Below are 25,335 nucleotides of genomic sequence, written 5' to 3' on the forward strand. Positions count from 1 at the left end.
GAGGAAAGGGCCAGGAAATACTGTGGTGAGCTGGTGTTGTGATTTCTGGATCTGGCAGGTGTTTGAAGCTCGTGTATGGTGCTTCTGATTAACACCCTGTACCCCAGTTCTGGGGACCTCTCACCTGTGGATCCCTCCATGCAGGTAAGGTCACATTCTCTGGCTGGTAACAGATGGTTCCCCCTCAGCCTTGGGAATCAACATTGCTCTTGTTTCTGAGGTTACCTCTCCACTTTAGGCATTTCTTGTGGGCTAGATACAAATTGAAGCTGCAAGTGGTTCTCTCCTGCCTGTTGCCCATATTAGCTCCATCCTTTGCCTCCATAGACTTTGGGAGCACAGCCCAGTCCCAACACAGCCCGCTTTCCTTGCTTGCTATCAGAGCAGTGAGCCAAGGTCTTTTGTCCCTAAGATTTCCAGTGGATCAGACACATGAGGCCATTGTGTCTGCCAGTTCTCAAGAGATACTTATCTAATCTTTTTTATTTTTTTTTTAAGGTTTTTCTGATGTGGGCCATTTTTAAAGTCTTTGTTGAATTTGTTACAATATTGCTTCTGTTTTATGTTTTGGTTTGGGGGCCAGGAGGCATGTAGCATCTTAGCTTCCTGACCAGGCGCTAATGGAAAGCAAAGCCTTAACCACTGGACCACCAGGGAAGTGGTTTGTTGAATCTTCTAAAGGTGTGTTAAGGCTGCTTTCCCTGGGCTTAAGATGAGGGTGGACACATTCTGCCTCTTCCAGTTTAGGGAGAGGCACAGCAAACCACTTTCTCCCCAAATTCTCCCTTTTCTTGACTCCTTTCATATCTTGATGTGTGATAGGAAAGAGTAAAATCCTCTTTGCTAACTGCTTTGTTTTTCCAAACACTGCTTGGTGACTTAAACTTGCTGTTGGATTGAGCCATCTATTATTCACGGAGCTTGGCTCAACTCTGGGACTAAACAGCTCCATTTTAACATTTTGTTTGTAGATATATGCATAAAAGTGAAAACTGAAAGTGAAAGTTGCTCAGTCATGTCCGACTCTTTGCGACCCCAGGGACTATACAGTCCATGGAATTCTCCAGTCCAGAATAGTGGAGTGGGTAGCCTTTTCCTTCTCCAGGGGATCTTCCCAATCCAGGGATCCAACCCAGGTCTCCCATATGCAGGCAGATTCTTTACCAGCTGAACTACAAGGGAAACCAGATACATTTAACCAAATGAACATGGGGCGGTTTTTTCCTACTGACCATCCAATCACTTAATTCAGTTAATAAAGAGACTGAATTAATGAGGTCAAACTTTGTCCACCAGGAGTCTCCATCGTGTCATCCTGACTTGATTCCTGAACTTAATCTCCACCTTCAAGGAATATCTAACATTGTTTGGCAAAATTGGCCTTATAGTTGGAGTTTCTGGACTCGAATGAAAGACAGTATAGAGTTGGATATCATGAGATTTCCCAAAAGGACCATTAATAATAACTGCTATTTATGATCATGGGGATTTATGGTGATTGAGTAAAACAGTTGCTTCTGGTTATGCACAGAGAAAGCCAGCTGGCTGCTGCTGTGTATACGGTACTGGGCGGCCTCAGAGGCATTCTGTTCATTCCTCTTGACTTTGTCAGCAGTGTGGTAGACCTGGGGTCACTGGGCCACATTGTTACAGATATCCTAAAGGTCATTGAGAGAAGGCCATGGTGGACTGAGCTGAGATGCAAAGATCTCAGAGGTGACTCAGTGCAGCTACCACAAAGAGCCTTTCCTGAGCTGTAAGGCAGGGTGGGGACACTTGAAGACATGTGGTTCCCAGGGCATCTGTCGATCAGAACATCTCTTCTCACCCTATACTTCTTGAGGCAGAGATATTCCATATTTCAGATAGTAATAAACATCTGGTCAATGCTATATAGTCAAAGCTGTGGTTTTTTCTGCAGTCATGTACAGATGTGAGAGTTGGGCCACAAAAAAGGCTGAGTGCCGAAGAATTGATGCTTTTGAACTGTGGTACTGGAGAAGACTCTTGAGAGTCCGTTGGACTGCGAGGAGATCAAACCAGTCAATCCTAAGGAAAATCAACCCTGAATATTGATTGGAAGGACTGATGCTGAAGCTGAAGCTCCAATACTTTGGCTACCTGATGTCAAGAGCTGACTCATTGGAAAAGACCCTGATTGGGAACGATTGAAGGCAGGAGGAGAAGGGGGTGACAGAGGACAAGATGGTTGGATTGCATTATCAACTCAATGGACATAAGTTTGAGCAAACTTTGGGAGATGGTGAAGGACAGGAAAGCCTGGCGTGCTGCAGTCCATAGAGTCCCAAAGAGTCAGACACAACTTAGCAGCTGAACAATAACAACAATGCTGTATAACTCAAAACAACAGGCTTGTTGTTGTTATGCAGTCACTCAGTTGTGTCTGACTCTTCACAACCCCATGGACTGCAGCACATCAGGCTTCCCTGTCCTTCACCATCTCCTGGAGTTTGCTTGAACTCATGTCCATTGAGTCAGTGATGCCATCCAACCATCTCATCCTCTGTTGTTCCCTCTTCCTCCTGCCTTCAATCTTTCCCAGCATTAGGGTCTTTTCCACTGAGTCAGCTCTTGACATCGGGTGGCCAAAATATTGGAGCTTCAGCTTCAGCATCTGTCCTTTAAATGAATATTCAGGCTTGATTTCTTTAAGGTTTGATCTCTGATTTGATCTCCTTGCAATCCAAGGGACTCTCAAGAGTTTTATTCAACACCACAGTTTAAAAGCATCAATTCTTCGGCACTCAGCCTTCTTTATGGTCCAACTCTCAACATGCATAAATGTGCTCAGTTGCTCAGTTGTGTTCAACTCCTGCCATCCAAAGACTGAAGCCCGCCAGGCTCCTCTGTCCATGGGATTCTCCAGGCAAGAAAACTGGAGTGGGTTGCTATTTCCTTCTCCATCCATACATGACGACTGGAAAAACCATAGCTTTGACTCTGTGAACGCTTGTCGGCAAAGTGATGTCTCTGTTTTTTTATAAGAAAAATTTTTGCTTTATATTGGACTATATAGTTCTTCTACAATGTTGTGTTAGTTTCAAATGTGCTGCAAAGTGATTCAGTTATACACATATCTATTCTTTTTCAAATTCTTTTTCTATTTAGGTTATTAGAGAATATTAAGCAGCTCCCTGTGCTATATGCTATTTAATAGTTCCTTGTTGATTATCTATTAGTGTGTATGCGTCAATCCCAAACTCCCAGTCTATTCTTCCCACCCCAACCCTTCATTCCTGCTAACCAAAAATTCATTTTCTATGTCTGTCAGTTTGTGTTTCATTCGCATCATTTTTTTTTTGGATCCACAAATAAGCGATATTATATGATATTTGTCTTTCTCTGACTTACTTCACTTAGTATAACAATCTCCAGACACATCCATGTTGCTGCAAACAGCATTATTTCATGCTTTTTAATGGCTGAGTCTGCATTGTGTGTATGTACCACATCTTCTTTATCCATTTCTCTGTAGATGGAATGTCTTTGCTGTCTAGGTTTGTCATAGCTTTTCTTCCAAGGAGTAAGCATCTTTCAATTTCATGAATGCAGTCACTGATCACAGTGATTTTGGAGCCTAAGAAAATAAAGTCTGTCACTGTTTCCATTGCTTCCCCACCTATTTGCCATGATCAGATCCCATGAACCTAGTTTTTTGAAGGTTGAGTTAATTAATTCATTCATTCATGTATTCTTTTCCAATATATATAATGAGGAGCAAATATGTGCCAGGTGGTAAGCAAAGGACTCACAAGCTTCTCAACATCTAGTAAGAAACACAAAACAGAAACAATATGTGTAATTCAAAGTGACAAATCCTGTAATAGCAGGTCACCTACCTACTCCCCATGAAGAATTAGATCTGGTTCAGATGTTAATTTTAGATCATGTACTTGTGAGATAAAAACATTTTAAAAATATTAGGGGAATACAATGTTATCTTTAATGCTAGGTTGTTTAATTGTCTTTTAATTGATTTCTAAAAATTGGGAATGGAATGTATTTGACTGTGGAAAGAAGTCATATCAAATCTCCTTTGACATTTATGTGATGGATCAGAAAGCTTATGAATACATAGCAATAGAGTTTTCTTCTAATGTAAAAATAACTATTTGGCTTCTTTTGCAAAAATGAAAAATTAGTCATAAGTATAAAACCTCTTTTTTTTTCCATTAAAAATACATTGAAGGTCACAATGTATTCCTGTCTTTTATTGGTACCCACATTCTTCAGATTCACTGGTTGTATTTATTGATAGAACATAACTGGCAAGACTAAAACATGGTTTAAAAAATGGGTGGTTTGTGGTTTGAACTTAATTGATAATCTGTACATAAAGGGATTTCAAATTAGACTGTGAACACATTTGCCATTTGAGTCGCAAGCATTTTAGCTGTATATCAAAGCATCTTCATACCTGATACTTACAGTACTTCAAAATATTTCTTTTTATTTTTGTGAAAGCCACAGTCCTTTTCCTGTCATGGCAGCCAAGATTTTGTCAACAATCTACCACTTATTTACAGAGGTTTAAAATTTGATGAGGAGTATTTACTTGTCTGTACAATGCCTCCGGGGGAGCCGTAGAAGGTAGTTTTAGCAATGAGTCTGAAAACATTGTAAAATAGTTAAAACTGGCATTTCAACAATTCATTCCTCAAACACACTGGATTCATAAGTGAGTCTCTGTTTTTCAAGTTTACATAGCTTGCTTCTGGTGTTAATGCTCTATTCCACACCTAAGGTGCCACTATGCAGAGTTATTTTTCATCCTCAGAGAAGCAGTCCTGATTTGCGCCCAATTTCAATGAGGTTGTGCTAAGCAAACTGTCATTTTGGAATGGCAATAAGCAAGGAAGGCTGCAACAACAACTCTTTATTTCATCTAAAACCTTCTGGTACCACGACCCTGGCTTTTATCATGCTTTCTATTACTTTTAATACATCATTAGCTTTTATTTCTGGGGCCCCTGTAATTGTCAACTACTGGAAAAATAATGGTGGAAGCTGGCAAGAAGAACATGCATTTCCTACATCATTGCATTTAATCTTGCAACGATTCTTTGATCTCAAAAACTTTAATTTGTCCAAATTCACTCAGCCTCTGAGTGGTCAACCTAATATTCAGACTAAAACATATGAAAAGATGCTCATCCTCACTCATAGTAAAAAAAGTACAAATTAAAACTGAACAGAGATATTTTGAGAAATATCACAAGTTCAAAGATCCATCATATATGTGAGGGTGTAGGAGTTCAACCACTTATACAGAGGGCATTTAGGCAACACCTACTAAAATGTTGCTTCCAGGCTTCCCAGGTGGCTCAGTGGTAAAGAATCTGCCTGCCAATTCTGGAGATGTGGGTTTTATTCCTGGGTTGGGATGATCCCCTGGAGAGGGGAATAGCAGCCTGCTCCAGTATTCTTGCCTGGGAAATCCCATGGACAGAAGAGCTTGTGGGGTACAGTCCATGGAGTTGCCAGAGGTTGTACATGACTTAGCAACTAAGCACACACAAGCTAAGATGAATAATGCGCATATTAATCCTATAAGAATTGACTTATGTACAAGATTATTAATTGTAGCATTGTTGACAATTGCAAAAGACTGGGGACAAATTAATTGCCCTGAATGGGGAACTGGCAAAATAAATTATGATTCTTTTAAACAATGGAATATTATGCAGCCATAAAAATGAGGGATATATTTACATAGCAAAACAGGGAGATATATTGTTAATGAAAACAAACATGATACAAAATGGAGTATGTGTTACTATTTTTAAAAAAGGATGTGGAAATGTGTGTGTTCTATATGTATGGAATATCTTTGGAAGGAGTCTTTTAAAAACAGGTAACACCTGTTGCCTCTAGAAAGGGGAAATTGGCAGGTGGCACACAGGGGTGGGAGGAGATTCTGTCAAAATGGTTATGGAAATATCTATTGAAGATTAAAACACTGACTCCATTATGTACTCAAAAATGAAGGAAAAACAAATTTTAAATAAAATAATACCTGTAAAGCACATGCTAGATCCTCAATGAACAGTCATCAGGCTTTACCTTAGGCTTCTAGTAAGATATCAATAAAGAAATCAACTCTAGAGAAAGGCTGTTTTGGGATATCTTCATTGTAGTCAAACCAATCCAAAAGAAAAGTCTCCAAAACTGAGTATTAGCTCATGCTGCACTAGCCCACTGTGAACAGAAATAATCCCCACCCCCACCCCCCCAACAGCCGAGCTTATAGAAAGGCTAAGGCAATCTGATTTCTTTTGCCAACCTCTTTCCTCCACACATACAGACAAAGCCGGGGGAGGGGTGTGGGGTGGCAGATGATGAAACTTCCAAGAATATACACAAAGCTATTATAGCCATTGTGAGGCAACTACAGGCTCAGAGTCATGAGATTCTGGTTGAGTTTCTACAAAAACTTCTTTAAACAATGTGAAGAGTTTGAAACTGGAGTTGCAACTGACCAGTCAGCAAATGCTAGATTACCCAAAATGGTAATCGGGCTGGTGGGCAGAGATGGAAAAGTATGTTAAGTATAGAGTGAAGGGTGAATTTGGGCTGATTGGGAAACATTCATCTGAATGAATGCAGCATTTATTTTCAAGAATAAGCATGTCCAGATTCATGAGCAAGAGCTATATTTAGTTTAATTTTTCTTACGCCCATTCTGAAAAAGCTAAATTACCACGTCAGAAAGAGTCAAAGATCACATTTTACATGAAAGAGAAACCAATGGGAAAGGGACTGTTAGACCTAAATTTTCCCATGTTTTACACAAGCACTCAGAAAATGACCTTATTGCTTTTTATGGTCTTCTGCCTCTAGCATCTCAATGTACTGAGGGAGTAAATTTTAGGTATTTGGAATAGATTCACCTTCAGTTTTCCTTTGGGAAGTAACTGCAATGAAACATATCCTATGAAAGCCACAACTTTGCTCCCAGGCACTGTGTGGGCTTGTTTATTACAGAACATTAGTTGCTTACACAAAAACAAAGACCATCCAGGTGAGAATAAGGACATATCCCTGTTGAAATGTGAAGAACAGTTCATTCAGGCACCCTGGGGGTTAACCAAGAGATAGTTTGGAATTTTTGAAATCCTTGAGAAAGAAAAGGGCAGGATATGCTTTACTTACAGATAGCTCCTCCCAGGCCCTTTTACAATTCTACAAGTAGAGATTTCTCTAGTTTAATAAGATTTACCATTAAAAAAAAATTCAAATACCTGCATGTGAAGTGAGAGTGGAAATTAGTTCAATCAGATACATTCCTGTAAACTACAGGCTGAAGTTAAGACTTTGAACAAGCTAGAATTTGGATGAGATGGGGTTGGGAGAGTGGACAGTTGTACAACTTGAACTCTGGGCACCCTGCTCCAAATCAAGGTCTGAGAAGCTTGTGTTGAAGGAGTGTTGTGACTGGGACTGTTGAAAGGGGAGGCAAGGGAGTTGAGGCCACACATCACATGTGGGAGAGAAAAGAATGACTGGGCAGGATTTTTTTTTTTTTTTCTGAATTCTGATTAAAATTCTGGGTCTCACTGGGGTGATCTATGTTGATTAGGGCTGGTCTCAGAGAAGAGGCAGGCTTGATAGCAGATAGGGAAGAGGTAGATGTTTTAAGGACAGAAAATTGAGAAGGGCAGGATGGAGAACACGGGAAGAAAAAGATAATTTGTACATTTTAGCCGTTCATTAGCATTTGGCATAGAAGTTTGTGGAATTATTTTTTTCTTCACATTTATGTACAAAAGTTGCTGGAAAGTGTCACAAAAAATAATGTCTTTATTTGAGAATCAACGAAAAGTTTGCCACTCTATTTTTCTGAATCCAGTGTTTATAATGTTATACCCAACAATTTTTCCAGTTCTTTTAAGAAGCTTTGGTTTTTAGGAAGGTGAGCACTTTTGGATCATAATGTAATTCCCCTGATGAGTATGACAGCAAAATGGAAAGGTACTTGAGTGTCTTTCAAATTAGATTCTCTTGGAAATTGGAATGTGTCAAATACAGTGAAGCATTTTTTAGGTTAGGGATGCTCTATTTGCAAGTTTGTACAATTTACATGATACAGAAAGGATATAAAGTTTTTCTCCAGCTCCAGTTTTTCTCCAGTTTGATTCAAATGATAGATATATTAATAGGTATCAGGGTCAGACCTTAATAAACTCTATTCTAAGAGTAATGCATGAGAAGTCATTTCTTTATGTTTCACAAGACAAGTTATTTCTCTGAACACAAGTTGTTTCAATATTTTAAGCTTACATTCTCAAACCCCTTCTCCCCATTTCTTTATCAGTGTTTTGAGAATGTGAAGCAATCTTGCTGTGTTTTCCAGAGTTGGAAGATTTTAAGACTCTAAGAATAGCCCACTGAACCACTAAATTACATCTTAATTTGATTATGCAGATCACAGCCCACATAAAAAGAAAGAAGGCACTATCAACATGAAGAGAATAGGGGTGGGGTAGGATGGGTGATACACCCTAAATTTGGAGATCCAGATTCTAGTTCAGGTGTTCTGGACTAGACATTCAACAAAAATGATCTTTCTTTATGGAGACAATTCAGGTTTGGACTTGACAACCCATAAAGGGGCCATTAATTCTAATAGCCTATTTATATAAGATAAGAAATCTGAGTTGTTCTAGAAAATATGAATCTTCTTCCAGATTCTTCTCTAAGCTCTAGTTCTGAATTCTAGCCCTTAAAATCAGTTCTTTGGAATTAAGTTATTGAGGAATTGAGCTGGCAAAGCAAATGTGATATCAGGGAGAGGTTTAAACATTCATTATTAAAATAGTATTTATTGGGGCCAAATATTCATCAGAAATTTACTAAGCAATGGGCTCATGATTTGGAAAAAGACAGTCCCTGTGTGCCTTTTAAAAATTTATAGGTCAGTGGGAGGATACAGAGGAATACACAGGAAATTCCAACAGCATGATAAGAGCAATGACCAGGGATTTTTAGGGAGCAATGGGCATTCACGGTCAGGCACACGGTAGAAAATCAAGGAAGGCTTCCTGGTGGCTGTGATATCTGAAGGGAGACTTAAAGGATGCATAGGAGTAAGTCAGATGAAAAGGAATAGGAGGAAGATTCCAGGTAGAATGAATCAAAAATATGAATATTTAGATTCAGACAGAGTTGAGAGAGTCTGAAAAACTGGAAAATAATTCAGTATGGCAGGAGCGCAATATCTGTGGGAGAGAACTCTGGAGAAAGGAGAATAATAATTCAAGTTCCATTGCTCTTGAGATAGATTACTCTTTCCATAGTATGGTGAATGGACAGTGGTAGAAAAAGTCTGGAGGCATATCTTGGGAGAGAAGATAGTGGCCTGAAAATAATAATAGCAAGAAAATGCAATTGACTCAAAAGAGATCAAGGAGACAGAAATAAAAAAGATTTGTGAGAGATTAAACACAGGCAGGTCAAGGCTGAAGGCTGGATGTTTGTGGCTTGCACAATTACACGAATAGCAATGCTGTCTGCTGAGACAGGAAACAGAGGGAGGAATAGGTCTGGGGAAAAGAAACAGTAATTTTGAACAAAGTGAGCTGCTAATGGCAAGCACATAGTAGGTGCTCAAGAAGTCTTTATTGAATGAATGAACATGCAAGTAAAAATGTCTAAGAGGTATCTGGAATGGCTCCTGGCCAGCAGAGACCTTTTGGTCGGAGATTTCTATTTTAAAGTCTTCAATGTACAGGTGAAACTTAGAACTCTGGGAGTGGTGGAGACCCTTGAAAGGGAGAAGAATAGAGGGGCCAAGGGGGCCTGGAGCTGAACCCAGAGGAATATCAACAACTGTGGGCGGACAGAGGCAGGGATTCTCCTACGGGAGGCTGAGTAGGAGGGGCCGTTACTGCAGGACTAAATACAAAGGCCCTAGAAGTAAGCTCTTTGAGGGCACAGACATTTGTTGTTTATGTTTGGGTGGTGGCTGTGGACTTAATGTTGTCTTCCCTACATTCCTATGGTGAACCTAACCTCCCCTGTGATGGTATCTAGAGACAGAATCTTCAGGGAGTAATTAAGGTTAAATGAGGTCATGGGTGGAACCCTCATCCAACAGGACTGTGGCCTTCTGAGAAGAGAGAGCTCTGACCACGAGGGCAGAAAGCCAGAAAGTGGGTCTTCAATAGACTCGATGAAGGTAGCATTCTGATATTGGACTTCTGGTGACCAGCCCCGTGCGAAAATTAACTCCTGTTGTTTAAGCCATAAGGTCTATGGTCTTTTGTTACGGCAGCCTGAGCTGTCCAAGACAGGACCCAACATCTAGCAATGGTCCTGATAAATAGTAGGTAATCAGTATTTTTTGAGTGAACTGAATAAATGAGTTACTCTTTGGCATGTTCAATAAATATATCGCTCCTTTGAGACAGTAGGATTGTAATTGCGGGTCTTGAGAGATGGGGGAGAGAGTCCACTGGTTATAGCCATGGGTAGCCTGGGATCCTGGGACCTGAGGGAGCTGGTTATCTGGATGAGTGTGGTAACAAAATAGGAAGAAAGACCTGAAAAGATTCAAAATGCAAAAATCACCCCCCCTTTTTAAAAACCACTTGACTAAGGCTGGTTCTGAAATTTTGCCAGGTTTCTGGTTGGTTACTTGATGTGTGTGTGTGTGTGTGTGTGTGTGTGTGTGTCTATAAAGGTCATCCTTAACAGTGCATGATACTATTTGAATCAACTTGAATTTAGGCACAATCTGAATACTTCTCTCCACAGAGAAGTAATACCCTACTCTGGCAATGAGATTCCTCAAGTAAACAATAGATAAAGGGAGGGAGAGGGGCACAGTGTAATAATAATTGGAATAATTGGAATTCTTTCATCACTCATGGCACTTATAGAGAAAGTACTTTCTTAACTGTCTTATGCTACATGTCTTATAGTTAAATTACATTAACGGTTTTCTAAAAAAATATAACATGAAAAGTTACTAAATTTTTTTAAGCTGGTGAATTAAATCTGAACCACTCACTGATTCACAATAAAGAGTAGCCATTCTGCCTAACAACCAAAAATCCAAACTACCCCATTGAGTTTTGGGTAGAAAGACAGGGAATTGTATCTGAGGTCCTGACTTTCATGAGAATTAGGATTTGGGGTTTGATTCTAGGCTTAAAAATTATTAAATTAAAAAAAAATGTAGATGGTCTGTTTAAGAACATGGTAAAGAATCCTGATTTCATTTGGCTCCTCATCATTAACTCGTATCTTGGCAGGCTTATGTAACACCTGATCAAGGAAAGCCTGTTATAGTTAAAAAGGTCCCTGAATAGAGTGTAAGTAAAATTCTGGGGTTTTGAGGGAGCTGATCCCAGGCAGAGGGGTCTGACTGAGAGGATAGCTATGTACCTTGATGCCCTTACAATGCTGTGTGCCCAGCATCACGCTGTTGTGCCAGTGGATGGAAACGGGGTATATTATGTCCTCCGGTATGAAAGAGGTCACGGTCCACATTTTGGGCCAGAAGGTAAAATAAATCTATGATGATAGCAATCATAGCAGTGGTTGCCTGGAGGGGTTGCATGTTGGCTTGAACAAGGCGTCAAGTGAAATTTCCTGAGTTATGGAAATACCGTAGGATTTCATGGAGACGGTTGTCATGTGCGCGTGTCCAAACTCATCAAGATTGAACACACAAGATATGTGCATTTCCCTGCATATCAAATTTACCTCATAAGACAAAAATCAAATGTCAGTTGAAAAAAAAAATCTAGGAGCTAATAAAAAGTCCTTAAATAGTATGAACCATTTTTAAAGGTGGAAACCTAACAGGAAATTCTTTTTCTTCTACTTTAGAAAAAAATAAATGGTGTCAAATAAATGTGCAGAAAAACCTCCTAAACAGAGCATTTTTATCATCAAAATAATGATCAGTTTGAACAGAGCTGGAGCCCCACATCTCAGACTGAAGGAACCATTTCTAGGAGTGGAAGTTATTTTGGAAATATTTCCACATTTAGTTTCTTTCATGTTTCTGTTGGAGGAATAATGTTTTTGTAAATGTAAAAAGCTTTTAATGGAGCTAGAGAAGAAACTTTGTTTGGTCACAGTATTATCTGGTTACGAACTAAAAATTCAGAGCTTTCTCGTGAATTATGCTGCCAAGAATTGCAGGCTTAATCCTCAAGATTGTATGAATTTAAATTTTGACTTTATGGCCTCAGTCAGTATGAGTATACCAAGATAATCATTTAGGAAAAACAGTTTGAAGATGGTAGAACATTACATGGAAAGTTAGCTTTTAGAGAGGGTTTATCCAGATAAGTATAATATTATTTTATCCTTTTAAGTATCTGGATGAATAAATTAGCCAATATTTGGTGACCTAATATGACTAGGCACAGTGCTAGGGACTCAGAAAATACCCAAATAACTCTTTGCAGACCTTGTCCTCAAGGAACTTCTGAGCAGGAGGGGATATATAATCTATATATTAACACAAGGAAGAATGTAACACATGCATGAGAAATATCCCTGGTGTTCAGAGGAGAGGAAATTACCTTTGAATAAAGAATAAAGGAAGGCACTTTTGTTGTGATAGCATTTAGGCTGAATTTTAAAAAAGACCTTCCCCAACAAGCCAGCAAAGCGGGGTTCTAGGCAGAGGGGATGTCATCAGGAAAGCTTTGAGTGCTTGGAGCCTCAAGTTTTTTTTTTTTTTTTACTTTGACTGAAGCACAGGTTACACATCAGGGGGAGATACACTAGACAAGATATTATGGGAAGAAAGGAAGGCCTGAACTCTGGAGGAAGCTGTAATCTGGGTGAAGAATGGAGCCGATCATGAGAAAATGGATCTCAAAACTGTAAAAACCAACAAAATATAAAGCAGCAAGATCTAGGAAGAAGTGTGCAGGGGCAGATGTCCCTAGGAGATCGTTTTGCCAGGTGAGGTAATGCAGGCGGGGCACAGGAGTGTCGGGGGAAGGGATAAATGGCAAAGCTAGAATGCTCAGGCATGCCAAAGGCTACAGAAAGCCTACAGGAGTGCCCTAGGAGTGTCGGGGGAAGGGATAAATGGCAAAGCTAGAATGCTCAGGCATGCCAAAGGCTACAGAAAGCCTACAGGAGTGCCCTAGGCGACTGCAGGGATAATGATGCTAGTCACAGACTGGGGGGTTGGAGAGGAGCCCCATGTCTGGGGGAAGGGAGAATGATGACTCACATTTTCAACGAGCAGGCAATGCCCAGGAGACTGTTGGCAAAGTGGTCTGGAGATGCTCTCGATGGTGGAGCTACAGAAATAGACTTGACCCTAATTCCCCAGCAAATGCCAGGAAGTCAAGGATGGGAGTGTGAGCCTGTGCAGCTGGGGAGGGGAGAGGAGGGAACCAGGCTGCAAGGTTGTTTGCCAGAAGCACTAGAAGAAAACTGGCAAGGTTCGCTGTCCTTTCCCACCCACCATCATCAAGCCTGGGTGATGATTCTTACCAGGAATAGGAAGAGAATATGGGCAAGAGAGTGTTCTGGAAAACTGACTTTATCGGACATCTGGGACTAACTTTGATGGTTAGTTGTAGAATAATCAAAGTCTGTGAAGAGATAATGAGACTTCTTGTCCTTCCTATGTTCAAGGAGAACAGTTGCAAAGTTCTTTCCTCCCTCTTTCTCTCCTTTCTTTCTTCGTTCCCTTTTTTCCTCTCTGTCCTCCCCCTTCTTTCCCTTTCCTCTCCATTCTTTGCACATTCTTGGTTTTTTTTGGACTGGACTAGTGCATGCATGGCCATGGTTGGCCTAAAGGAGGAGTTAATATTCACAGCCATCGACAGCAAAGGGTTCTGTGCTCTAATATTGCAATATTTGGGGACTTTCAAAGCACAAAATACTATTTGTATTATGACATTATTAACATTTTGGTAACTTTTTTAAAAATAACTTTTTACTTCTTCCTTTGTACTGGTCTTAAGAGCCACTCATAAATCTCTCCCTAACTGCATGAGGTACCAGGGCGAGAGACTGGCCACTCCTGGCATTGTGATTAGAACCATTTAATACCCAAGGCAGTGACTAATGTCTGGCAACAAAGGCTCCAGTAGGCGTCACATGTCCTTAGACACTGGGTGAGGGCCACTAGGAGCTCTTTCCCTGTGTGTTAGTACCATGGTCAAGAGAAACGTTGAGAACCTGGAGGCTCTATGTGGGCATCATTGGGAAATAGACTCTCTACCCATGCTCAATGCCTCTACAACCAGAAAGCCTAAAGTCAGTGCCACACAAAGGTACCTACCTTTGTCTTATCTTCCTACTCTGGGACTTTAATGATATATTTTTTTCATGTTTACTGAAAGCAGTCAACTGAGCTATTCGTGGAAAGGTTTGTGGGTTTGGTTAAGGAGGTGGAGGAATATTACATTTCAGTTGGAAACACATCCCTAGAATGCCAAAACATTTATTCCAAAGTCTGGTTTCCTAGTGCAATGGGAGGCACGGCAACAGTGTGTCTGTTCAGAGACAGGGGGATGGTGAGGAGGGACAGGGCGGGCTGGGGCCAGCAAGGCATCTGATCCAAGTGGATCCCAGAAGGCTTTTATTGTTAAATTATATTCTTCAGGAAAAACCACCCGTGTCACATTTTGTAAACTTGATATCCACGCACTTTTGACTGGCATTCTATTTTAGCCATAAGCCTGTGATTTCCAGCAAGCCTGCTTTCCCTCTTGCCTTGGATGGCAGCAGAAAGCGTGGCACACTTGCTAGGCTTCAGGTAGAAACAGCAGAAAGGCTTGGGAGTGTTGGTTCCATCCAATAACACTGACTTGAGTGTGCCACCCTGCTCCCCGTGAGCAGACAGCAAGCCTCTCCTTACTCTCCACTGCCATTCATCCAGCTCTGTGCGGCAGCCCAGCTGCTCTGTCTGCCGGGAGGGGCTGCCAAGTGCCCTGCCTACTGGCTGCTTCCCGATTCCCTGCCATCCCACATGCAAACACATCCCCACACGCTCTGCCTTGCTCACACCCGGAGCCACAGGCACATGGGAGCGCAATCTTCCCTTCCTTCTAACTGTCTCAGCCCTTGACTTCTACAAGCCCATGGAACATTTCTGGAAAGACGCTCTTGATCCAGCAGGGTAGGACTGTTTTGATTTCTCTTTGCAGCTTTAGCATTTTGAGAAAGCAACTCACCTTTCTGACCAGTATCTGTATCCGAGCAGGGAGATAAGGATTTGCTGTTTTCCCTGGGTTTGTGTGTGCATCTCCTTCTGCTTTCAGGACCCGTAGGGTTCTTTGTGTAATTTGCATAGAATTCGGCAGGTTCAGATTTTTCAGAGTCCTCTGAAGTGCTGTGCATGGTGTTTTTTTTTTTTTCTTAAGATGTTTGAAAATTGAAAGTGTGATTTACGGAAACGAAGTCATCTGTAAAAAGATTGCTTTGGAAAGTAATGGTTGCTGGCCATAAAGAGAAATATCTGTGATTCATCTAATGTGTTTTTAACCCTTTCTTTGCTTATAATTCTAGTTATACTTATGGATGCTGAGCTCAGTTTTGGCTTCATAGTAAATCAGCTATATCTGCATATTATCCCCAAATGCTCTGTCTGTTCTTATAAGAATTAGGTAACCATGTACTTATTAGTATAAAGATATCCCCAGATATTACTGTCAGTGATGGCATCTTTGGCATTTATATATGACACAGAAATTTTGTCAGGTATTCCGTCAGGTGTTTGGGATAGCAATTAAAGCCAAGTAGCAGTTGTATCAGAGTTTATTAGACTGGGGACAAGGAAGTTTATTAAAAAGTATAAACTGTCCATGATTATAGGTGCACAATGTATTTACCATAATTTTTAAATATATATTTATACACATACATTATATATATACACATTATATATTATATAATTTATTCTAATATATTATATATACATATATAATGTACTTGAGCAGGTTTAACTTTTAATGCAGTACCAAACTTTTTCCTGTTTCTTTTTCAATCTGGATATTTGAATCTGCATATCCTAGTCCAAAGGAACAGAAAGGCATCACTGACTTTCAAAATTTGTTGCTGAGATCATCAGTACAACATAATTGCTAAAGATGTGGTTAATGACCTGAGGTTCTGTTTTTTTTTATGGAAGGGTCACATTTCATATTCAGTTTTCTGAAGTTCTGGTTGCATAGTCCGTGGAAAGCATGAAGACCCATGTCCTCCTAACGGAAAGGTTTTGGTAAATCGTCATTCACATTAGAATTCCTAATGGACACAAGTACAGTACTGTGGTCCAACACAGACAAAGCGGGCTGGGAGAATCTCGGAAGATCGCGGCTGGAGGCGACCACTTCGGGAGAATTTTTTAGACGAGGGAAACTGAGGTCAGGTAGCACTCTCCTGAAGGCAAAACTCGGCTCTTCCTATACGTACACCTTGAATCTCCGCCCTCTTTCCCCGGATGCCTGCGATCAGTCTCTGCAGCTGCTAAATATAGCTGTCTGCACGGGCAACCGCACACCCTACTCTATCTGCCATATCTCAGTTACAGAGTGGTCCTCCCCAGGGTCATTCTATGTACACACTACGTATTTCCAGCCAACGAGGAGCGTGAATCAAACAGCACGGGAGACAAACAGAGATAGATTGGAGCCTGGCACGGGGCACATAAGGTAGCACGTTAGAGAAAGCTGGCCCCGGGATGAGTCTTCCGAGTTGGTTTGAAACCCGTCTTCTCCGGGCCACCTTTAGGAGATCCCTCGGCGCCCCCGCCCTCCTGCCGTGAAATCCAGCCTCTATCCAGCAGCGGCAAGTAAAGTAAAGTTCAGGGAAGCTGCTCTTTGGGATCGCTCCAAAACGAGTTGCGCGCCTGGAGTGATGTTGAAGGCAACGTCAGGGCCAGGCAGCAGCCCCTGGCCGGGGGCCAGCACCTTTGTCATGCCTTTGAGCTCGGGAGAGCGGTACTTAAAGTTGGAGACCCGAGCCCGCGAGTTGGCAGAGCGCGCTCGCGCAGGGCTGCACTTGCTCGCCTCCGGCCGCCGCCGCGCTCCTCGGGACGGGGCCGGCTCGCTGGGGCCCAGCCGGCGCTCGCGTCGCGGCGGGACATGCGCTGCGCCGCCTCTAACCGCGGGCTGTGCTCTTCTTCCAGGTGGCCGGCCGGCTGCTGAGCCCTCTGCCGCGGGGGGAGACGGTCTGCGGCCGGCCCGCGGCCGCTCATCATGACCATGACCCTGCACACCAAAGCGTCCGGCATGGCCCTGCTGCACCAGATCCAAGCCAACGAGCTGGAGCCCCTGAACCGCCCGCAGCTCAAGATCCCCCTGGAGCGGCCCCTGGGCGAGGTGTACGTGGACAGCAGCAAGCCCGCCGTGTACAACTACCCCGAGGGCGCCGCGTACGACTTCAACGCCGCGGCCCCCGCCTCCGCGCCCGTCTACGGCCAGTCGGGCCTCCCCTACGGCCCCGGGTCCGAGGCGGCGGCGTTCGGCGCCAACGGCCTGGGGGCCTTCCCGCCGCTCAACAGCGTGTCTCCGAGCCCGCTGGTGCTGCTACACCCGCCTCCGCAGCCCCTCTCGCCCTTCCTGCACCCGCACGGCCAACAGGTGCCCTATTACCTGGAGAACGAGTCGAGCGGCTATGCGGTGCGCGAAGCCGGCCCTCCCGCCTACTACAGGTAACCCGCGCCGCCCGCCGCGCCCCGTCGGGGTGGTCGCCGCGCGCCCGGCGGCGGGAGGGAGCGGGGGCGAGGGGCCGCGAGGCGCGGAGGGAGGGGGGCCCGCAGGCCGCGGGGCTGGGCGCCCGGCCGCAGCCGCAGCCCGAGCCGGGGCCGCGCGACCCGAGGGCTAGCGCGCCGCCCGGCCTGGGATCTCGGGTGCATCTCGTGTTCTCGAGAGTCAAGTTCTCTGGCCCAGAAGCTTAAAAAAAAAAAAAAATTTTTTTTTAATTTTTAATTTTTTTCCTTCTCCACCGCCCCCCCCCCCACCCCCATGTCTGCCTGAGACGCAGATCTGAAACCCCGTGTGCTTCCTAATTAAACAAATATTGGAAAACCGTGCAAAGCAGAGGTTTTTTTTAGTTGGGGAGGGGGCCACCCCAGAGCCAATACACGTAAGGTGCTTTGAGTCCCTAGAAAAGGTCCCGCTTTGGTACTTAAGGCTAGAGGTGTTCGGGACTCGCTGAGCTCAGAATGTTATTTATTTATATTTGTAGTAGTATTTAACAATTTTGTTTTACTGTGCGTGCCAAATTTCCCTGCTGCTCGACTTTCGGGTTGGAAATACGCACGCTCTGAGAATGGTGACTATGGTGGTGGCAAAGGTAATTTCCTCGGGGAGCGATTCCTCGCAAGTCTTTCCCGCGTCCCACCTAGGAGGGCTGCGGGGCTGAAACGCGCCCCTCGGAAGACCCTAGAGTTGGATGGGTCTTAAGGAGTTTTCTGATTTCTGAGTTTCCCGGGCTGAGTCCATGTCAGAGCCCAGTGCTGGCAGAAGACTTCTGACATCCCGAGATTTATAAGTGTCCTGTGAGTTTGAAACATGCCACATCGAAGCATGAGTGTTTTGAAATACTTTCCTGCCAGCTAAGTTTCATTTCTGGCCTACGGGGCACAGAATGCCCCCGGGAGTGCTGTGCCCGAGTTCAGCCCGGTTCTGTGCTTTTCCTTCAGGGGAAGAAGCAGATGGTTCAGGGCACACAGGGACACTTTCGTGACTTAGAGGCAAATATGTTGTGTCTTCGTTTTTTTTCTTTTTTTCTTTTCTTTTTCGTAGAGATGACACTTTCCTTCTCCCTTCTTGCTCTCATTTTCCCTTTGACAATTTCTCCCTTCTTTTCCTGGTGGACTCCAAAAGGGCTTAGGCAGGTGATCCTGGGGAATACCAGTGCTCTAGGTGCTGCTGGACAGGGGTGCCCTGGAGTGGGTTGAGAGACCTCAGGGTACCCACGTGGCTGGGCACTGAGTTAGGCACTGCCTGATTGTACACTGGTGTCTGGACCTGCCTGTCATCCTTAACCCAGACCCTTCTATATTGCAAGCTGGGATGATTTTCCATTCAGTGTTCTATTTCCAGAGAGATTTATAGTAGAAGCAGTAGGAGGAAGGTGCCAGGTGGCCCCAGAAAATTTGAAGGGGGGATCATGGGCTATCTGAGCACACCCCACATCCTTTAGCCCCTCAAAAGACTTTAGAACACCCCACAGCCAGGCAGGTCCAGCCTGAGTTATTCCTTAGAAGACTCACTAGGATGAACAAAACTTTCACAAGTTGGTGTCTGTCAAATTCATTTAACTTGTTTTAATTCAGGGTTAAAATGGAAAATGAAAAAGAATTTATTCTGCCTGCTTTTTTTTTTTTTTTTTAAAGTGTTAGAACAAAATCTAACGATTAAGTCTGATTCACACCTTTTAAACTCCTTGATGTGAAGGAAGGCATTGGTATGATGTGAGTTCCATAACCTCCTGGTAGACTCCAGAAACTATTTTCTTTTCCATTTAATTTTCAGTTCTTTTATTGCAAATTAATGCCACTGAATTTCAATGGGCACTAATGAGACTGCTTCTCAGTGGATTATTTACTGCCTTGCCAGTAATTACAAAGTGAGCATGGTCAAATGAAGAGGGGATCACATTTTATTCAAAATTGTTCATCATCCCAGTGGCAAATAATATCCCTATAATATGCCCCATCTTAAACTTTTTGCATTAGATAATATTCTTGTACTTTTAAAAAAAGAAAAAGGGAACTTTCAAAAATAATAAAGATAAAAAACTCTGTATGGGATTCTGGATGGAAATTCATTTTTAGAATAATTTTTTCCTTTGGCATTTATTTTCCATAACATCCTTTTTTTGATGTTTGAATTTTGCCTTTTATTACCCATGGAGGAAAAGAAGACTCTATGAAATAGAATTATTTTAAATAGACAGACGTCACGTAATATTCTCCCCCTCTCAATTTTACTGTTTGAATGACTGGGTGAAAAGAAAAGAGCTGGTTAGATTCTTTTAGGAACCCTTAGTTTTCTTCAATAGTTATCAAAAGTTTTGGGGCCGTAAGCAAGTGTTTTTAGATGGCTTGTCATGATCCAGAGGATCATGAGATTAGTTTAGTGAGTCTAGAACATTTTTTTAAAGGAATGAAATATTAAAAAAAATAGAAAATACTCAAGTGGGTAATGTCTAATAAGAGCAGATTTTGTTCCCTGACTATTTTAATTATCCATGCTTAAGTGTGCTGGCTGTGATTAAAATGTATTTCTTACTCTGGTTTGAGGTAAAGAAGTTTGAAAGCTACTGACCTAAAATGTTGTGGTCAGTAGAAACCAGGTAAGTGCCTGGTTGTTTTATAGACACAAACCAAAAAAACAGTTTTGATTGTTTCTATTTTATTTTTTGCTTACAAATCAGCTGGTGACTTTAGGTCAGTTAGGTTACCCTTTATTACTTAAGTTTATTCTTAACTTTTCCATTTGTAAAATGCTATTGTGTGGATTGTCCAGCTAAATGTCCCACTGGGATGTTCAAAGAATTTATGTGAAGTTCACATCATTTTATCATTAAGATGCTACGGGTGGTTTCTTCTGTTGGCCATAATATGCAGCCATATCTACATATGAAGAAATGTAACAGATAAGACTGCCCTGGGCATATAGTAATGGGAGAAAGATGGTTATATATCCCAACGAATTGTTATTGAAAGGGAATGAATTTGTAAATAGGCAAGCGGTGACCTGCAAAATATGTCTTAGCTAAAATTTCATGATGAAGGCAAGTGGGAGTTACCTTATCCTGGGTTCCTTAGCATGTTTAAACATCTTAGAAGGTTTGAATAAAACTGAAGAAGAAAATTAATTATATCCACTATGTTTTAAAAATTCAAGTGAGGTATATAATACTCCATGCTGGTTTCAGTCTTATCAGTATTCTTAGAGGTGAAATATTGCCCTCTTTTGCAAAAAATTGACCAATATCCAAACTTTTACATCAAAGCCAAAGCCCTAGAAATTTGTCTTCTGGCTGTATGCATATTGTCAGTGCCTAGTTTGTGCATCGGTGAACATTTAAACTATTTTTCAACTTTAAGCAAGGCTCACTTCTAGAGAGAGGTTTGAATGGTTAAGTTTCAAGTTTTCAGTAATTGTTTCTTTGTAGTTAGGTAATATCTTAGCACCCTTTTTTCCTGGTCTTACTTTTTTTCAGTTATTTAAATTGTTACTGTGTACCTGATTATGTGGATCTACGAGTAGTTTAAGGAGCCACATATTGCTTCAAGAATGAATATATTTTAGATTGAAACAGGATCACATCTTAAAACCCCATTTCATTTTCACCTACTCTATGTGGCTTGTACCTGTTTGGTAGAAAGCCCCTGAAAGATAATTGTCACTTATTCTAGTCTTTCTCACACTCAGCTAATTTGGATCTCTGAATTGCTTTTGTGAATGTATTTAAGATGTAAAATTCATAATTTAGGAAAATTCAGGTTCAGCATTTTGGTTTCTTATAAATTTTAAGGATATGAAAGACAGGGGTAAGAAACTGACCATGGCAAGAACCGTAGATACAGGAAAAACTATAAAAGATATCAAACTTTTCAATAAGGGTAAGATAGTAGTACTTTTGTCAAGTGAGCTAGTATATGTAAAAGCAATGCATAAGCTATACAAGCGATTTTATTCACATGTTAATATTTGTTCTGGTGCTTTTATAAGCTCAAAAAATACTGTAGGAAAGAACTGACTTAAATGGTCAGGAGTTTCACTACAAATATAGATTGATGATAATATAAACTCATTTTCTGTGGAAGCCAAATTTAAATAAAATCTTTATTACCATCTGCAACATTTGTTTGCAGTCTGGGTTTTCATAAAGAACATCTATCTTATACATACATTTTTTAAAAAGTCAAAACCCTGATTATGTGAAAATAGTTTTATATAAGGAAGTATATGAATTATATTTTTTCTAAAATGTGTACTCAGCAAAAAAATAATAAATCTAAATCCTTCCAATGACTTCAGTATTATTTTTAATGTAACTTTAGAAGGACCCAGTAGAGAAGGCAGCGGTCTAAGTATGTTCCCTTCTTCTCTAGGTTACATTGAATGGGTAAAAGCAAATTACTCATTTTGTTTAATTCCAAGTCCCAGTTTGCTTATCGAAGAAAGGAAAACTGCCGTAACTGTTTAGAACCAAAATTCATACTCCAAAGAAAGTGCTATGTAAGTCCCCAGAATTCAGCCACTTGAACACAAACCAGCTAAAGTGAAAGTGTAGAGAATTTTATGAAACGGAGGCAGTCCACCAAAATCATCGAGTAGTTTTATTTTACATTTTAAACTCTGCTGATGAGTTAACCTGTAAAGTCAGTTTTTAAGAAGTGTGTCTGAGCTTCCCATACTCTATCTCTAAAACATATTCTCACAGTGTCATCTGAAATCTAAGGATTGAACTGGGCTGGAGGTGACTGCAAACACCTTTATGATATTCTTGACCTCATGAGAGAAGAAACGACTGCCGAGTTCTCATCTTTGAGAATATTAGTAGGCATTATGAGGGGGGGATGTTTAACATAAATCAACAACAGTTTTAATTATGTGTATATGTTTAGACCCTGGTAAAAATACAAAGGCTAGAAAGGCAACTATTTTGGTCCCAATTGACAAAATTTTATCTATTTTAACAAAGTGATAATTTAATCAGAAACACTAGGATTGACTCCACAGACATCAAGAATGATTGAGTAAAAGATTTATTTAGTAAGGTGTAGTAGCTAAGAGCAATGACTCTGGACTCAAACTGCTAGGCACCCAATCTCAGCTCGACAGTGGGCCACCTGTGAGAGCTCAACCAAATTGCCCAGTCCTCAGTTTCTCCCTTTTTTTAAAAAATGAGACAATCAAATTCTCTTCATTTAGGATGATTGTAAAGCTTAAACAAAATACTGCAGACTTTTTAAAAAAAAAATAGTGCCTAATCCATTGTAAACTCTCAGTGACTTAGATCTCAATGCTAGAAGAAAATTATTTCACAATTCTGTAGTCAGTCATTGTTTTGCACCTGGGTTAATGAGGAAGACTAGGATTTTAATCAAAATCGGTGTTTAATATTATGCAAAATAAATCTTATACAAAGTTTAGTTCGATCGTTTCAATTTACTGAGCTTCTGAGATTCTTAAATAGGTTCTTAATAGATACAGTGGTGTGACATGGAAGCCACGATGACGGTGGTGTTGGCAGAGGAAGGAGGGGATGGTGAAGATGATGGCGGTGGGTTAGCAGCAATGAGGTGCTGATGTCAACTTGGGTAGGCAGTGTTTCTAAATGTCCATCATGTAGCCTGGAGATACCTATCCAGACAGAAATCAAACATTTTTAACGTACTTTGCTCATTTCTATGGTGATATAATTTAGATACATAGTCAAAATTTTCCATAATAATACTGTCAATGACACGGATATCCTAAATCTATTAAGTGCCTCTCATTGCCATACAGAAATTCAAAAAGAACAATCCAAACAAGCCTGGATTGCTTTCTTTCTTTGTTTCTCTCCTGAACCTTTTAGGGGAACACAGTGCCTCCTTAGTATGTTCCCATGACATCTCCTTGAATCAAATGTGTCATCTTTCAGGCGGTAGTAGGCAACTCCGTCTTGTCATTTTCTGCTTTCTGAAACTCCGGTGGTTTAGGCTTGAGAAAATTAGAGTCATTCAATGAAACTTAATTAAGAAAATTTCAGAACTAGACATTTCCCAATGAGCCCTCAAAAGTTTCACATGGGGGTCCTTCTTTTTGAGGGTTCCCCCAAAGTATCACCTCCAAGAGGAGCCAGAGACCCCTGAGGGTTTCATGTTCAGAGTTGCAACTTCAGCTTGGCAGCTACAGAGCTGCCTGGCCAGAGGCTCCTGCTCTGTAGTTGAGGTTCTGTCTAGATTGCATCCCTCACCCTCTTTTCCTCTTGTCCCCAGCAGTGGTGGGTGCAGGGACACAACACCTGTCTTGTGTGTGCCTGCGAGGCACTACTTCCTGGGCAGTTTTCTTGGCAAATCAATTCACGACTCACTTCTCTCACATAAAGACTTGGAATTTCTTTTAAGACCCTGAAAGTAAAAGATAATTCTCTTTTGATTCCCTGCAACCAAATAATGTTAGAAATAACCATTTGTGCATTGGCATCCTTTCTCTTTCCTCCACTGATCTTTGTTTTAATAGTCCCTTCTCCTATTTTGTTTCTTTGCTCTGTTTTCTAACGTTCTTCCCTTTAAACATTTCTTGGCTTCTTTTCCGCTATCCAGCTTTCTTTCTCTCTTTTCTGTTTTAGTCACTCCATCTGTGTAGTCCCAGATTTTTCCTTCCATCTTTTCTGGTTTATTTCTTTATTGACCTGTGTCGTCTGTTATTTTAATAAAATTTGGAACAGGGCTCAGCAGAATTCCTCCCTAGCTTAGGAAGGCCGGTGGTGTAAGAATATGCCTTAATAACCTAGTCATGACGTTAAAAGTGGCATTAACAACAGTAATAGTTTCAAAAATGATTTTTTTTTCTTGTCTCTAAGGAGAGATGCTTAACAAAAATTCAGGACAAAAATTTCACTTCCGGCAGCTTATTCATTCATTCATTCATTTGGCTAACTACACACTTGTTCCAAAGTGTGTAAGTTCACCAGAGGCATAGATGGAATAAAACTTGTGTTTATATTCCTAGCAGTTCACACATCAGTGTTAGCACGGAGCAGCCAGGAGCCTTACCGCATGGATGGCTGCAATCCCAGGGCCACAGTCTTCTGCATGTGGATTTGTCAAGGAGGTGACAGAAAGTGCAGCCTTGGCTATTGTCTTCTGGCGGTCTACATTTCAGAAGCCTATATCCACATGAACTTACACTACCCATATACAGCCGATTATAATTTCCCACTTGTCAACAAAAACACTCTTTTTTTTTTTTAACAGTCATAGATCCGTCCATGATTCATTTTACTTGATGTTTTTTTAAGTGTTAGTTTTTTTTTTTTTTTGGCATAAATTTTGCTGTACAACATTGTCAGAAAAGTACTTGATTTTAAAGGCTGTTTTTGTTGTTTTGGTTGCTGAGCTGTTCTTTGCGACCCCATAGACTTTAGTCGTCAGGCTCCTCTGTCCATGGGATTTCCTAGGCAAGATACTGGAGTGGGTTGCCATTTCCTTCTCCAAGGGATCTTTCTGACCCAGGGATTGAACCTACGTCTTTTGCGTCTTATGCATTGCAGGTGGGTTCTTTACCCACTGAGCCACCTGGGAAGCTGCTAGTTTGACTTCTTTTTTTTTTTTTTTTGAAGACCTGTTTCTGCTGGACTATTTCAGGCACTTCA

The 25,335-nt window shown here is 41.3% G+C and overlaps 1 protein-coding gene across 4 annotated transcripts in view; it reads left to right on the forward strand.

The window, feature by feature from the left end:
- ESR1 (estrogen receptor 1) overlaps positions 1-25,335 on the forward strand; it is a 407,047-nt gene that overhangs the window by 102,398 nt on the left and 279,314 nt on the right. The window contains exons 1-2 of one of the 4 annotated variants that reach the window (XM_061428335.1): positions 14,917-15,127; positions 17,138-17,662. In XM_061428335.1, coding sequence (XP_061284319.1) covers positions 17,208-17,662 — 455 coding nt within the window. In that variant the 5' untranslated portion in view covers positions 14,917-15,127; positions 17,138-17,207. Of the gene's footprint in view, positions 1-14,916; positions 15,128-15,936; positions 17,663-25,335 lie in introns of those variants that run through there. The other 3 variants (XM_061428338.1, XM_061428337.1, XM_061428336.1) reach the window with 3 other exon arrangements.

The sequence above is a fragment of the Bos javanicus genome, chromosome 9, assembly GCF_032452875.1.
Source record: "Bos javanicus breed banteng chromosome 9, ARS-OSU_banteng_1.0, whole genome shotgun sequence".
In the NCBI taxonomy this organism is placed as follows: Eukaryota; Metazoa; Chordata; class Mammalia; order Artiodactyla; family Bovidae; genus Bos; species Bos javanicus.